The sequence below is a fragment of the Meles meles genome, chromosome 17 (assembly GCF_922984935.1).
Source record: "Meles meles chromosome 17, mMelMel3.1 paternal haplotype, whole genome shotgun sequence".
NCBI classification, from domain to species: domain Eukaryota; kingdom Metazoa; phylum Chordata; class Mammalia; order Carnivora; family Mustelidae; genus Meles; species Meles meles.
The window spans coordinates 9,580,136-9,596,433 of NC_060082.1; the positions used below are offsets into that span (position 1 = coordinate 9,580,136).

Here is a 16,298-nt window from a genome sequence, read left to right on the forward strand (position 1 = left end):
CCTCTACTAATGACCAGGGCTGTGCTGAGAGCTGCCAAGTGACAGCAGGTCCCCCAGCCTGCAGTCCCTAGGAGGGATTTTTGGGGACAGTCTCCCTGGGGATTGCAAGGTTCTCTGCCTAAGAAAACAAGGTTTGTCCTCTTATTTTTAATATGTCCACTCAGTAGCTGGTAGGGACTACATGGCTGTGGAGAGGAAAGTGACTTGCTTTCTCCCTTGCGTCCTTCTCTTTGGTGCCCTCCAGGCAGGGAATGCCTGGGGGGAGGGGACGTGCAGTGCAGTGTCTTAGCGTGGGATTTGGAGCCAAAGGGCCCAGTGTGAATCCTAACTCCTGACATTTCCCGTTTGTGCACCCATGGTTAAGTCACTTAGCCCCTCTGGATCTCAATTTATTGTCTCTAAAATGGGGACAGTAATATCAACAACAAAATTACTTCCTGCAAGACTCTCTGGGGACGAGAAGAGGCATATAGAATAAGCCTTTGGTAAAATACTCTATAAATCACAGTTCTCTTATTTTACTGCGCAGAATTGCTGCTTAGAACGTGACTTTGCCCTATGAGCTATCATCCCTACCACCAGGAGACAAGGGGTTGTAAAAAGCCCATGGTCTGGGAGGTGGCGAGAGACGAGCCTCCAACCTTCCCGTGTGCTGCGGACCAAAGCACTGAGCTGGGAATTCAAAATCCATGCTGCAAAGGGCCCAGATTAAGAGTTCAATCTCAAAACAGCTGTAAGAGGGAGTCTGGAATATTCATTTTTTTTTGACATAATGGTAATGAAGATTTCACCCTATTTTTTAAAGGGGGGATTCAGTTGTCTCTAGTGCTGGGAGGGTGAATTGTCCAGGGGCAGACACTGGAGGGGACTCTGGGTCTCAGGTAAGTGCGCATGCTGTGCTATGACATTTGGGAGACCCAGGCTCTTCTCTCTTGGCTCTGTTGCTAATTAGCAACAGAGGTCTGTGACCCTGAATAGATGAGCTCTTTCAACTGGACCTCAATTTCCTCGAGATTGTGGAAGAAAAGATCTCAAAGGCGACTACATTTAAGATCTATTACCTGACAAAATGCTTTTTCCTACACGGAATTAAAAGCTCTTGCGCCACCATTCAATTATGTGTGTGTTCAGAATCCATGTATAGCCCTGAGACCATCCAACTAAAACCTGATCAAGGCACTGAATGGGCTTCTCTAAACTGATGGCCCCTGGCATCAGACCTCAGGGGACTCTCAGGGGAAGAAAAGCCTGATGGGATGATGGGGTGACCCCAATAAAGATTTCAAGGTGACTTCTCTCTTGCTGGAGAGCCTTTCGTTAGGCAATAGCTTGACTAAGCTGAAAAGGTAACGATCGAAGGATCCCAGAAAAGAAAAGGGATTGTTTCCTTGCAAAGCGACTTCAACTTGAACACTATCGGCTGCAGGGCAATGGAGCATTCTGCCGGCTCATTCCCGACCGAGAGACCCACTGCACAGCTCGCAATAGTATCACAACAATAATCATAATGTGTATTTGCCCAAGGGCTTTTAACTTTGATAAGCACTTTCCTCTCTATTTTTCTCATTTTGTTATTACATAATTTTCCAGAAAACTGGCCAGGTCGTTTCTTTTCAAACTATGCAAAGTGCAGATTTTCAGTGGGAACAAGTCTAGCTGTGTATGCTGCCCCTTGCGTTCTACAGATCTGCCCTTGAAAAAGTTACACTAAATGTAAATGTGATTGTGGAAGTCATGTCTTGTTTTAACGGAGGGGCGAGGGGAATTTAAAAACAGAAATCTTGTACAGGATTTTGTACAATGGTCATTTCTCGTTAACCAGTTGTTTGTTGTAATTTTGGATTTTTAAATTTTTTTTCTTAGCACAGGGCCGCATGGGTTGGATTGTAGGATTGGTGTCCGGGCATTCTATAAAGGTGGCGTCTAATTCAATCAGAGAGATGGTTTGTTGTTTCAGACATCAAGGTGTAAAATAGGCAATTTATTTCAGCCATGGAGCTCTTTGGAGCTCCCATAAAAAACAAGGAAGCATGGGAAGGACAGTGTCCAAATGTAACAACTGAATTATTTTTAAATGGAATGTCTCTAGGTCTTCTGTGAGTCACTGATGTGTCATTAATGTGCTGTTATAAACAGCTCAGCTTGCCATCAATAACTCATCTATAAGAGAGTGGTTGGTGGTTGGGGTGTGAGGTTAACACTACAGGATTTCGAGCGGATCTGTTAACTCTCTCTTGCAAATAAGCACCATCCCCTGGGACTAGAACCTGAAAGAAATTAGACTTGGTTGTATTTTTAATAAAAGTAATGAGAAAGTCCTCCTGTTTTTTCCTCTCCATTCTGAAACTCTGGTAGAAGATATCATTGGAGCCAACCATAGGACTGTAATAATTACTCTGAACTTCAAGTCTTTCACCTCTGAAATTAGGCTGCCAGTATCTATCCATAAAATCTACAATGACATTGTGACAGTTTTACAATTATTTTGCTTGGGGGATTTTAAATGAAGAAACCTTGTGTGTGTGTGTGTGTGTATGTGTGTGTATACCACAATTTGCATGACTGAGAATAAAAAGAAATGCTCTTTTCTGGGTGATGTAAGCTAGAACAGCTGAAAGAATCCTAATGGCAAAGACTAGAAACTCTTTGGGGCACCTGGGTGGCTCAGTGGGTTAAAGCCTCTGCCTTCGGCTCAGGTCATGATCCCAAGGTTCTGGGATCGAGCCCCACATTGGGCTCTCTGCTCAGCAAGGAGCCTGCTTCCCCCTCTCTCTCTCTGCCTTCCTCTCTGACTACTTATGATCTCTGTCTGTCAAATAAATAAATAAAATCTAAAAAAAAAAAAAGATTAAAAAAAAAAGACTGGAAACTCTTTAAAATGTTTGCTGGTGGCCTGACTGAAGGAAATATGGTCTCTCATACTTGTTAGTTGGATCTCAGCCATTGTACAACGTGAGCAGCTCAGATTTTCATTAAAGAGCTTTGAAGTTAAGCATTATGAGGCACTTCCTCACAAGAGCTCATGCAGTTGAAGTTGAGCTTCTGTGAACTCAAGCTAAAATAAACATATATAAAGTGTATGTCCTGGGCTATAAGGTCATGTGTAGGGACTGCTGGCACCTGTGTTGGTCAGGCTATCAGCATCCTGGCCTGTATGCTTGCATGTGGGCATGTACATAGGCGTATGCATTCGGTATGTTCACATCATTCAGAAGCTAAAAAGACCCAAAAAGAATGAAAATAGTCTTCTTATTTGTTAAAATGTTCTCGAAATCCTACGTGGATTCCATGGTTTATAAAGAATTATCTTCTTGTAAATTTAGAATTGGTAATGGAAACAGGATAAGCAGCTGTAAACAAAATCACAATTAACATTTCACCAAAGAACATGGTGAAGTCCCCAATTATCATAGCTTGTGCAGAATACAGGAACTGTCTATCCAAATACTGTGATTAAGGATATTCGGAACGAAAATCTTAAAAAAAAAAAAGATACGCGGAACAATCAAATTTTGGAAAGAGGTGGGTAGATGGAACCATCAAGGCACCATCTGTCTATTCACACCAGAACTCTGGACAGTTCCCAGGAGGCACCCCCCCCCCCCACCCCTTAAGAATGGAGCGAATATCAATGTATCTCTAATTCTCTAGGTGTGTCTTTCATTCCACTGAGTATGTTGAAGATCTGATTGTCTACTAATAAATTCATAGGTATTACTTTGTAGTAGCAACTTGTTCCCCCTTCTCCCCATTCTCTTCACCGCCCGACTTCCATCCCACCCCCTTCTCCAAGCACCCTCCAGTCAGACAGCGGGACTGTCTGTCTTACAAACACCTGGTGTGGATGTTTTCACTCCCACTTCTAATTGGTTGGAAAGCAGCATTTGCCACAGGCACTGTTTAATTTTGTTTCCATCCCCTGCATCTCACAGGAAAGAAATGGTCAATAGTTCAGGTAAAAGAATCATCCTGGTCAGCTCCGAAATATGGCTACTTGCATGGTAATCACAGCAAGTCTGTCAAATCAGTGATTTCTTTATTCCTAAAAGGAAGGGACTTTTCCTAAGGATTATGGTTCTGCCGCCCCAGAAGCAGGCCTGCTCTTCGTAAGTGGCTGCAAAGGCTGGCAAACCAAGAGGTCTGCTTTGGCTCAGAATCTCAGTTTGGCTCCTGCCACCCCTGGCAACCTCACTGCATGTCATAGCGCCATGTGCTCCGCACACAGTCAGGCCAGTCTGCGTCTACTTAGGAGGGATCACAACCAGAGGTGGTCCTCGCTTGGGCCTCCACATGAGGACCTGGGCATCGTTGGCATTGGGTTTCACTAGTGCATTAGGGGGGATGGGTTCCATCCGGCTCAGGATCCGGGGCTGCTCCTGCTGAGTCCTGCCCACCAGCCGGGCCCGTTGCCCCAAGAGCTGAAGAGGGTCCACCTCAATGTCCACCCTCATCCTCCACTTGATGGTCTGTAGAATGATCTTCTCTTTCGTGGTGGTATTCATGGCCACCAGCCAGGTAGTGAAACTTTGGTCCCTCTTGATCCTTGTGAGCAGTGGTACATTGCTGTCACTCACTGGCACTGCCCACGTCACACTTGGGTAGAAGTTGTCATTCATGCTGACGGAGAACCTGGAGATCTTGTTCGTGGGACCAACCAGGGTCACAGTTTCCGTGGTGTTCCCGTACCAAGGGTAGCTCACCCCATCTGAGTCACTGATGGCTTTTACTCTCCCTTCCCTCAAGTCAGGTAGTTCCCAGCTTGACCTGGCAAAGCAGAAGAGATGCACAAGAAAAGAAGAGGCTGAATGAATTTTTTAAAAACTGAGGAGATGCTCACCACTTATTAACATGGTCAACTTGGGCAAAATGGGAAGTTCAGAGGGGAATTCTGGTCAGAAAAATTCTATGCTGTGATGCTTTAGTATTAAATAGGGACAAATCAGAATAACACAAAGATTAAAAAGCTATACTAAACAAGTTAAATAAAGTCACAGCTGGTCCAAGTAGAAATAGAAAGCTCAGAGAGGCATTTGTGAGCCTCATGGAGGCATCAACTCGCTGGGATGGTGGAATTGTAATCAGATGGTGGAATTGTCATCAGCTGGTTAGAGGTATTCCATTGCAAGAACCACTTTCTTGGGAGGTGTGTGTGTGTGTGTGTGTGTGTGTGTGTGTGTGTGTGTGTGTGTAAGGTTTGTTTGTTGGGAAGAGGTGGTGAAATGTGATGTACTTGGAAGGAAGTATCAGATGGAAAGGAGGGCAAAAGGAGCAGAGTTAAGGGTTACACCAATTTCCCAAGAAATCATAGTAGTAGAATTTCTACTCAGCAAAGAAGGTTGCTAAAATTCCAGTCGTTGGCCAATCTAGCACTTGGCAAACAGATGTAGAAACTGTTAACAAAAGGAAATCATGGTCACCTTGAAAACCACCTCAATGCAAATGTTGTGCCGTAGGCTGGCATACATAGTCTCTAATGTGCTGTTATCCCACTGACTTCAGTTCCAGCCTGGAAATCCAATTTTTTAGCTTAGCAAACTTGTCATTCTGGATACTTTGCTACTGCTCCTGGCTGCTCCTGATCTTAGCCCATGTCTCTCCCCTCTGCTCATCATCGCTACCACTGCCATCATCGCCGCCATCATCCTCCTCCTCCTCCTCCTCCTCCTCCTCCTCCTCATCATCATCATCATCACAGCCGATACCCACTGAGCACTTGCTCTATTCCAACCACTGTGCTAAGTACTTTAACTATGTTATTTCTCAGGTAACATTCAAAATATCTCACAAGATACATGAATTTCTATTTCCATTTTATACACAAGAGGATGGAGGTTTAAATATGTTAAAGTCCACGCCAAGGGTTCTACAGATGGTAAGAGGTGGTGCTGGGAATTATCTGTCTCAAGTCCATGCTTTTGACCACTCTATTTTACCACCTCCTGGTTCTGGAGAGAGCCAGAGTGGAGAGGACTCAGGCTGTCTTGTGTGACTGCAGGTCCCAGAACAGCCCCAGGGAGCTGGACTGAACCCAAACAGAAGCAGAGGTTTAGTCAGCAGAGGCTGCCTATGCATTCTCCATATACCCACCGCTGGCACTGGGAGTGATTCTCAGTGACATTGCAGAAGAATTTAATAATTTAAAAAAATGAGGTGCTCCACTCATCAGCTAAGATGTGGCTGCCTTGTTTGATAGAAAGTTCTTCCTCTTATGAAGTGACAGAAGACCCTACAGGGCTTTTATACGAATGGCTTAAGAGAGAGTTGCACTGTCAAGTTGAGGCTAAAATGTCTCTGCATCCTTTACTATCACACAGAGACTGAGCGACACTAATTGCTGCCACTGGCTGGTCCCCACAGCACCCCCTGCGCTAGTCAGCCCCAATCTGAAGAGAAGGGAAAGCGGGGCTGCTTGGGGAGGAGGTGGGCCCACCACTGCAAAAACCTTTTCTCTTGTCTCCATGCCCCTGGTAACTGCTGAGAATAACTGCGGTGTGTCATGACTGGCAGAAATGAAGAAGAGGAAATGACCTCAAGTAGAAAGTCAGAGGGAGCCCACTTTGCTGTACATGCTCACTGTAGCTGCGCCGATGAGTAGCTCCCCAATAATGCTACAGCCGTGTCTCACTGTACAGAGGGACGTCAATGTTGTTTGAGTGGGATGTGACCATATACGTGTCAGAGGTCAGGTGAGACCCAATCTGCTTGTTGGGTTTATGAAATCAGCTTCTTGCCCCCAGCTGAAGTGTGGGGATGATCAGTAAGTCACCAGGCATTTACTTTCTGTGTTGCCTCAACTCTGTTCTCCATTTAGATGACAGTAACCAGGCCTGCTTTGGGTTCCTTTGGTTCCTTTGTGGGACGGGAGAACAAGCATTCTTGGCAGGACCAAATTGTACTTGTTCTTCTGTCTTGGACACTGTGCCAACTGTGGAATATTGGTTGGGGAATTTTTCATTCTGGTGGCTTCTTGGTTTTTGATTCTGGTGTAACACTGTCCTCAGGACTGGCTATCTTGCTGGTCGATTAAGAAACTTTTTCTATAGAGTCTTTACAGTTCCTATTTTTGGCCTTACCTTCCTGCCTAGAGCTATGTGAGCAGACTTAAGCCCAGGGTTCTAGACATCAGTCATGTGGGAAATTTACACAGCTTAGTTTGGTCCCAGATTTTCTGCAAACAGAGATAATACAAAGTTGCACTCTTGTGCCTGTCTTGGGAGAGAAGGAAGATACCCTTTTCTTGGACGATTCTGTGGAATAGAGAAATAAAACAAGTTTCTTATCATCACATCAAAATAAAGGTACCTGGCTGAGTGTAGCCAGTGGGCAAGGTGACCTTGGGAGGCTGTGTTTTCAGTCCATCCACATTGCTGTGACTTCTGATGCTGCTCTATTGGAAATCCTTTGGGTCTGAGGCATGTTCTCTCCCACAGCCCCAGGGAGCGAAGGGCTCCATCATTAAGGGAAGGTTTGATTTTGGAAGTAGCCAAAATTCATTATGATGTAAGTCTAGTGAATAGGTTTCTTTTTTGCAAAAATATATTTTTATTTCGTTTATGAAAAGTAGGTACTAACATACATTCTAAGGTAGTGGCACTTTTTTCCCCCCAAAAGAGTTATGCCTATACAGTGCATGACTGGTTTATGTAGCTGATAAACTGGCCTTGGTAACAGTATTCTTTTCTTTTCAAGATTTATTTATCTGACACGGAGAGACAGAGAGAGTGAGAGCACAAGCAGGGGGATGGCAGGCAGAGGGAGAGGGAGAAGCAGGCTCCCCACACAGCAGGGGGAGCCTGACATGGGACTCAATCCCAAGACCCTGGGATTATGATCTGAGCTGAAGGCAGATACTTAAACACTGAGTCACCCAGGTGCCCTGGTAATGGTTTTCAAAGAAGTCCCCGATAAACTCCAGGAGTCATAGGACCCTGGAGTCACTCTCTGACCATTTAAAAGGACTGCTTCAAAGTGCTGGAGGCACTTCAAATGCCACGTGGCCCGAAGTGAACATGCCAGCTCCAGCATGCACCTGGCCCTTTCCCCCATCTCTGCCAGCGGTGGTCCACTGCTCACCCCATCTTCTAGACCAGAAGTAAGGGTCATCTTTGGCTCTTCCTATGCCCTCCCCTAGACTGTCTCAGCTGTTGCACCACTGTGTCCATGAATTTTGCTCCATGAGTGATGTTTGCATTTATCTCATTTTCTCCATCCAATGATCACTGGCCTCATTTAAATCCAAGCCCTTAGCACCTCCCACCTGGGCTACAGGTAATGGTCCATAAATGGCCCCTCTGCATCCAATCCTGATCTCTTCCAAACTGATCTTTTAGCTGCACTGGTGTTCAAACACACAGACATGAGTCTGTCCTTTCTACACCTCGAGCCCTTCAAAGACAACACTGGCATCACCCACATGCTAAGATTGAAGTTCCTTAATACATGGCCCTCCGTGGTCTGGCCTCCCCACCTCCACACACCATGCTGTTTCACCTCTTCCTTTTTCCTCATGCTATGCCTGCTGCCTACAGCACTCTGTCCCCCGCTAACATCTCACTGGATCTAATCACTCATCCTTAGAGAATCATCACCTGCATCATCTCCTCCAGGAACCCTTCTCTTCCATGCTCCCATGGATGTACCTAGTTCTTTACAGGTCTCAGGTTATATTATAATTATTTGTTTATGTGTCTGTTTTCCTTGAGACCTGGGATTGTGATTTATTTTTGAATCATTCGTATCGCGCACATTGTTGGCTTATAGTAGATCTTAATACATTTTTGTTGAAGGAATAAATATCTTATTTGAATCACTTTCATGCCTATCTACCTGGAGCTTGGTAGAGCTTGTATACAACAAAATGTTTTATCAGAGTTTTACCCTTTATATATTCCTTTACCTTTAAAAAAGACTAACATCTACTATTCATGTATTCTATTATTAGAATTAGCACCATGCTTAACACTGAAAGTTATTTATCCTTGAGGGGGAGGCAGACAAGGCACACACACAAGTAAAAATGAATGAACTGGTGAATATAAATGTATTTAGTGACAGTCACTAAATTATATACCACATATGTACTAAATTATGTATCATATATATGCCATATATATACACACATCATATAATGTGGCATATAATTATACAATATATATATCATATAAATGGTAAAATTATATACCATTATATATATAATGGCATATAATGGCCATTATATACCTACATATAAAAGTGAACGACACAGACTCGGAGTGATACAGGATGTTGGAGACTTGGACATCCATGCAGGCTATAGGGGGAGAGCTTTGCAGAGGAAATGGGTATGAAATATGGGAGCAAAGAAAGGCACACTCCAGTGGGAGGTTCCACCATGGGCAAACGTGGCCTTAAGCATGAACATGGAGTGTCCAGGAAACAGAAGGACCACCCAGGAAAAGTAGAGACACGCTGGATGGGCAGGGCAGAGTCAGTCTGTGAAGTAGCCTTTAGTAATGGGCTTAGGCACTGGGCTTCATTCCAGGGGTGGTAGGACTTTTGAGCAGGGGATAATGTGCCAGGAAGTAGGGTGATGTAAGAAGGAGAATTAGAGGGCCAACAGGAGGGAACCTGGATGTTGAGGAGCTTTTGCAACATTGTAGGTGATCTTTAATGAGGCTTCCATCTAGGCTGGAAGGAACGGAGGTGAGGGGCAGATACTCTATGGCTTGGTAACTGATTGCTGGTCAGAGACAAAAAGAAGGGATAAAGTAAAACAGTCAGAGGAGCCACATACAGTTGACGTGTGTGTGTGTGTATGTGTGTGTGTGTAAAGTCATTCTCAGAACTAACAAGGTGTGGTCCCACTGCCTCTGATATCCCACACCCATCCCCGGACCCACCCATGGTGGTATTACAGGGCCCAAAGTTCTGACTCCTCCATGAGGAGTGAAGATGGAGTCACGTTTGTCTTTGCATCTTTGCCCGGAACACAGTGGCTGGTACATCGAGCACACACATGACTCCTGTTTCCCCGTGTGTCTCATGAGCTCTTCCTCGCCATTCCTTGCTGATTCTGCTTCATTTCTCAACCTTTTACCCTTGGAAAGTGCCAGGTCTCAGTTTTCAGTTCTCTTCTCCTTTCTATCTACTCATGTTTGCTTGGTGAATCCAGTCTCACAGCTAAGTACCATCTACATCCTGACAACTTCCAAAGGTCTATCTCCAATCTGGATTGCTTCCCTGAGCTCTAGATCCAAAGACCCAACTGCCCACCTGCCAACAACTTAGGAGTCACTCTCGACCACACTCTCACATTCCACATACTATCAACAAATCCTGTTGATGTCATCAGAATCTACCCAGAATTCAACTCCTGTCCATCTGTCACCTCCATTGCCCTACCCTGACCCACGCTAGATCTGTTCCTCCTGGACGGCTGCCCTAGCCTCCTGACCAGTCTCCTTCTTGCTAAAACCTCTGCTCTGCTGCCCTGGTCTATTTTCAACATGGTAGTCACGGTGATCTTGTGAAACAAATGTGAAATTATGTCATTCCTCTACCCAAAATGATTCCATGGCTCCTAAGCCACTCAGGAAACACCCAAGTTCTTGAAAGAACCTATGTGGCCCTACATGATCTGGCTCTCCATTTCCTTTTGGCTATCATCAACTTTTCTTTCCTTCTTGCCCATTCAGCTGAGCATGCCAGGAAGACTCCCACCTTATGGCCTTTGCACAGACTCTTCATTTTATCTTAAGCATTTTTCCCTCAGGATCTTTAAGGCTTGCTCTCTTGGCTCCATTATTGCTGGCTCAAGTATTGTGTTCTCACTGCAAATTTTCTTGCCAACTGTATTTAAAATCACAGCTTCCTGCCCTGGCACTCCCCATTTCCTGACTCTGCTTTACTTTTCTCCACTATGTAATACACTGTATTACTTACTTTGTTTATGGTCTCTCTCCCCTCACCATGGTCCTCAAAGGTAACCCTAAAGAAGGTAGGGATTTCCTGTTTTATTCACTGCCATATCTCCAGTACCTAGAACAGTGCCTGGCACATAGAAGGAGTTCAGAATTACTTGTTGAATAAGTAAGTACTGAAATGATCGTAAGTGAAAGATAGGAAGAGACTGAATTTCAGCTGGGAGGTGCTGCTTTTGTGGAATTGCATAGCTGGATTGAGAGCTTAGGAGAAAGTCAGGGCCAGAGGTGTAAATTTGTCAACTGTCTGCGTGGAGAGGGTTGGCTGATTGGTGATGGTGAGATGACTGGGGATAAAAGAGCTACCTTAGGAGGTTTGTTCAGATGGCCAGGAGACAAGAGGAACCTAAGAAGCAGAAGAGTCAGCAAACAGGGAGAACTCACTTCCAAAGTCAAGAGAATTTCAGGAAGCCATCATTGCCGAAAGCCACATGAACTGAAGAGAGTGGGGTTAAGGAAAAGACCATGAGAATTATTAATTATCAAGAAAGCTGTCAGGATATGTGGTGGAGGCCATCCTGTAAGGCATTACAGAGGAATGAGAAAGCACAAGAAAACACTTGGAGTTCAGGTAATTCCTTCAAGAAGTTGGGCAACAAAGGGGATGAGAGAGCGAGGTGGGGAGAAGGCTGGGCAGAGTAGCTGAGAGCAGGATATTTGGAGCCAAGGTGCCTCGGCTTGTGAACCGAGTGCTACCACCTACTGGCTGTGTCAGTTAGGCAAGTCACTTGCCCTCTCTGTACCAGCTTCCCCACCTACAAAATAGGACACAGTAATAGGATTTACTTGATGTACTTGGTGTGAGCATTAAATGAGGTAATGAATGCAAAGTATGTAGCACTGCGTGTGGTACAAGTGAGATCTGACTTGAGGTATTAGTAAGGAAGAGCGATGGGGCAAGGGTTGGGAAGGAAGGAAACTAACAGCCACTGATCCTTCCATGGGCAAGCACCTGACAGCAACCGTGTGAAGCAGGGATGCTGATACGCTCGTCACACAAGGAAAAGAAGCTCAGAACGAACTGTGCAAAGTCCTTCCAATGGGAAGGGCAGCACCAGGATCTGAAGTCAGGTCTCTCTGACCCCAAACCCTGCTTTCTCTCCTTTACCACACTTGTGGAAAAGTGCCTTAATCTTAACCTTAACCGTAAATGGGCTCTTCATCTCATTTTTTCTCTTCAAAGTCTTCGCCATGGTGAGTGGAGAAAACACTCACACTGTGCTCAGTGGTTTGGGTGTCAGTCCCAAGGTGACAGCGGGCTGGCCTCAGACAAGCTGCTCCTGTCAGCCTCAAGCTCCTCGTGTGTAAAATGGGAAGGAGAATAACTCCTCACAGGCTCCTTACAAGGATCAGCTGGAGTGATGGAATGTGAGCACTTCGTAAACTATAACATGCTGGGTAGGCCTTAGTATCTGTTTCCCCTCCTCCTACAACCCTCTCCTCATGGTGATAAACACAGCATTTTCAGTTTAGACAACCAGTAATTGACCCAAAGCTCACAGCTAATGGACTCACCGATGGAACTAATAATGAAAACATCGATTATTGCAACCTTCATGCTTTCTGCATCCCATTTTTAGAAGAAAAAGGCAAATCTCATTGAAACAAGCTCATGTGAAACATTTCATTCAAATAAGGGGTCCCTGGGTTGAAGTCCAGGTTCCAGCTAGTTCTCCCAGTGCCCACGAGGGACAGCGCAACCCCTCTGAAGGAGCCCTACTTTGCTCCCCACGCAGCCTTGTGGTCACCACGGGGATGGAGGCCAGCAGCTGCATTCTCGAGGGCAGGCAGAAGCAGCACTGCTGACACTGATGTCCCCTGATGGACGTAGTTTCAAGCCTGTTTCAAGCTCCAAGGGAGGCTTTGGGATCCAAGATGACACGGCCCCTCAGCCCAGGTAAGAGGAGTTCCTGCCTGGTCTTATGCTTTGAGGGACCCACTCTGGTATCTTGTAGCTATGCCAGTCCACAATGAGCAAGGGGCCTGTGGGGCTAAGAAGACATGCCCACCTGAAGCCTGTTGCCCTCCTTCTAGACCACAGTCTGGGTATCTGGGATCTCAGTATTCCCAGCCCATAGGGCTCCAAATGTGTCTCCATGGTCAATGCAGGCTTTTTGCCCATTCTGTCTTCCTAAGGGCAGCCTACTCTACCTGTGTGTGCCAAAGCTTGGCTCTTTGTTGGGGGTGCGCATGGAGTTTGGACACGTGTGTTAGGCATCCACATGCAAATGTGTGATGGTCCGTATCTCTCAATATGGTAATGAGCCAGGGTGGGAAGAGGAGTGGGGCCAGCTGGGGTCGGCTTTTCCTGCACCGCTACACTCTAGCACAGAATTCTGAGGAGTCCAAGGATTCTAAATCTGAACTTTGTTTCCTAGGTTGTTCTAAAGGTGTGTCTATCAGGGTAGGAGGACAGGACTGATGGGATTTAGCACTTAGTCTGACTTATACCCTTAGCTTTCCATTAGTTGACTTCGAATTACATTTAGTATTTAGAAAATTTAGAAATTAATTACAATTAATATGTGGGCCCTCATTTGTGTTCTTTCCGTGGGCCCTACAAATGTTGGGGACAGGTGGAGATCTCAAGCCCCGTGGCTTCAGAACCCTGGACAGCTCCAAACCAGCACTTGCTTTTGGTTTGTGTGCTTTTACTCACTCACATCTGTTGTCTTAACATTTACAAAGTACTCTCAGAAATAGCTTTGCACACACTTCTTAGATCAATCTCATGAAGTGGGTATCATTCTACTTTCCATTACACAATAGGGAACTTGCTCAAGGTCATACAGCTAGCGATGGGCAGAGCTGAGTTGCGAATCTAGGATCTGATTCAAAACCACATGCTTTCCTCGCAGTGACTCCCTGGTACTAAATTAGTGGTCCAAAGGCTCTGAAAAAATAATGATAATAGTCATGGGTGATATTAGCCAATAGACACTTGCTATCACCATACCAGTTGTTAAAATATTGAAACATTTTTTTTAAACAACTGCTAAACAGACACCCTCCACTCTTCCCAAATGCCTCCCAGGGCCCCAGATCTCTCCAAAGTCTACCAACCGAAGAGTTAATGCAGGCAGGACAGGGGACCTCGGAAACCCTGCTCCAGCTCCAAGGCCGATATTAGCCCTGATCATACCATACTGAGTGAGAGTCTGTGGTCTGTCCCCTCTGAGCCTGCTCCTACAGGAATTTGGCTGTGTTAACTTCACTGCACTCTGATGGTGGGAAGGGGCTCCTGGCTTCTCTCTTCATCCTCAGGGCTCAAACCTATGGCATTATCACTCAGGAGTGTGGAAAATTAAAGAGAACGTCATGTTTTCTGAGGATTCAGGCTTTTCTCCATCTACTGCAGGGACAAGCAGTCAGTGCCACATCCCAGAGAGTCTGCGGCTCAGGATCACTTCTGACTTGGCAAAGGCAGGGGCCAGCACCTTTGTGTCCCTGAATCCGCACCCCCCACCCCGCCCACCTGAGTTGCTGGAAGTAACAGCCCATGGCTGGTGGGTGAAGAGAGAGGAGAGGAGGAAGAGAAGCCCCTTTCAAAGAGCATGCGGGGGCAGGGCTCAGGGCTGGGGCGAGGGCTGCGGTGGGAGGTGGGGGAAGCAGGAGTTCAAGGCCGCTGCCCTGTGTCACCTGGTGAGTCCAGACGCCCACCGCCTCTAGGCAGCCTCTCAGCTTGTTCAGACACCAGTCCCCGGCCCAGCCTTGGCAGTGCTCCCGGTTCTCAGATGGTTTGCACCATGATTACAGAGTAAGTTTTTAAAATTAGGCTTTTCCTCATTCTGCACTGTTTATGTCAGACTCCAAGAAGCCTCCCACCTCCTCCTCCGCCCCTTCCTTTCTGACCACATCCTTTTTTCTTGGCACACAGGGAGGTATTTTTTTCCCACAGCAAAAAAACAACAACAACAACAAAAAAACCAATTTGCAGTGTTTTTAAAGAGCCCTCCATGTTGGGAGAGGCTCCATGTTTCACTGAAAGGCTTCCCTTGCAGCCACACTCATGTTCTGTCTAGACTGGGTTTCACTAGCATGAGAGACACCTTCTTATTATGCATTTATCCTTCACTACTTTCTCCAGTGGACCCCCTCGCCCAGCAGGGTTCTCAGAGGCCTCTGCTGGCTTATTTATATTTGACATGCCTTAGGTTTTGGGTCAGTGGCCAGTTTTCTGGGTCATGTCTGAGGATGGTTCACCTCTGACTCCAATTCTGAGCTTCTTGGAGCAAAGCACCCTTCCCCACAGACAGCTGCAGGCCAGGGCAGCTAAAAGAGCGAGTGTCCTCACTCATGCTTGTGGGGCAGGTATGCGGGCCCAGGCCATGTCCCGAGGGAGCACGGTATCTGCTGTCCAGGCACAGGCGCTGTGCTGGGCATGGCGGGGGTCCATACCCAACCTCCAGGGGCTCAACCTGCACTCAGAGGCTCCTCCCCTGCTCTTTGGAATGAGGGCTCCGCCTCCCCCTCCCAAAGGTGGCTCCAAGGACACAGCCCTGAGTTGTGCTGTGGCGCTCAAGCCATCTGGCTGGTTCACAGGTGCCAATGTCCAGAGCTGCACAAAGGTCACTGCCTCCCCAGGTCAACGACAGCCTCCCCTCAGCCTGCTCAGCTCTGGTCCCAAATGCTTCACACTCAAGATTTGGAATCCTGTTAAGTCACTCATCACTTCCTATGACAGAATAAAGACAATTTTTTTAAAAAGTAGTCTCTACACCCAGTGTGGGTTTGAACTCACACCCTGAGGTCAAGAATTGCTGCTTTTCCAACTAAGCCAGCCAGGTGCCCCCCAAATTACTTATTTTTAAAAATAAGAACAAAATAAAAATAAAAGGAAAGACCCATAATCTTATGATCATAGGTAACTACTTTTAATATCCTGGTGTATCCATGCAATATGGATGGACAGAATTTCTCAGTTTTAACAAAGCATCTATCTGTAGTAGCAAAATCCCAAAATGAGAGGAAGAAAACACATGTCCACCTTCCCTCTCCTCTTGTCCATCATTTTTTGGGCTTCTAGGGATGAAAACAGAGGGTCCAGTTGACTGCCATGTCTGGAGTGGGCAGCCCCCCACCCCCCACCCGGCCCCTCCAGGCTCTTCCAGCGCCTTGGAGCGGCGCTCATGGGCAGTGCTGGCTCATGGAGGCACTCATGCCGATGGCCGGTGGGGCTGTCAGGGTCTCAAGAGGAAGAAATCTGATTTCAGAGGAAAAAAACGCTGTGGATATTCTCTTGGGATGAGCTGCTCCTCCCAGGACATAGGACCCCACCTACCTGGTTTTCCCAGGACTCCAAGGACACTGGGGACTCTGGCTGCTGCCCTGGATCTCAGC

At 46.3% G+C, this 16,298-nt stretch overlaps 1 protein-coding gene across 2 annotated transcripts in view; it reads right to left on the bottom strand.

Annotated features, from left to right (window-relative positions):
• Positions 1-16,298, bottom strand: part of FAM78B (family with sequence similarity 78 member B) — an 89,395-nt gene that overhangs the window by 8,102 nt on the left and 64,995 nt on the right. For both annotated transcript variants that reach the window (XM_045981978.1, XM_045981977.1), the window contains exon 2: positions 3,834-4,764. In XM_045981978.1, coding sequence (XP_045837934.1) covers positions 4,242-4,764 — 523 coding nt within the window. In that variant the 3' untranslated portion in view covers positions 3,834-4,241. The remainder of the gene's footprint in view (positions 1-3,833; positions 4,765-16,298) is intronic.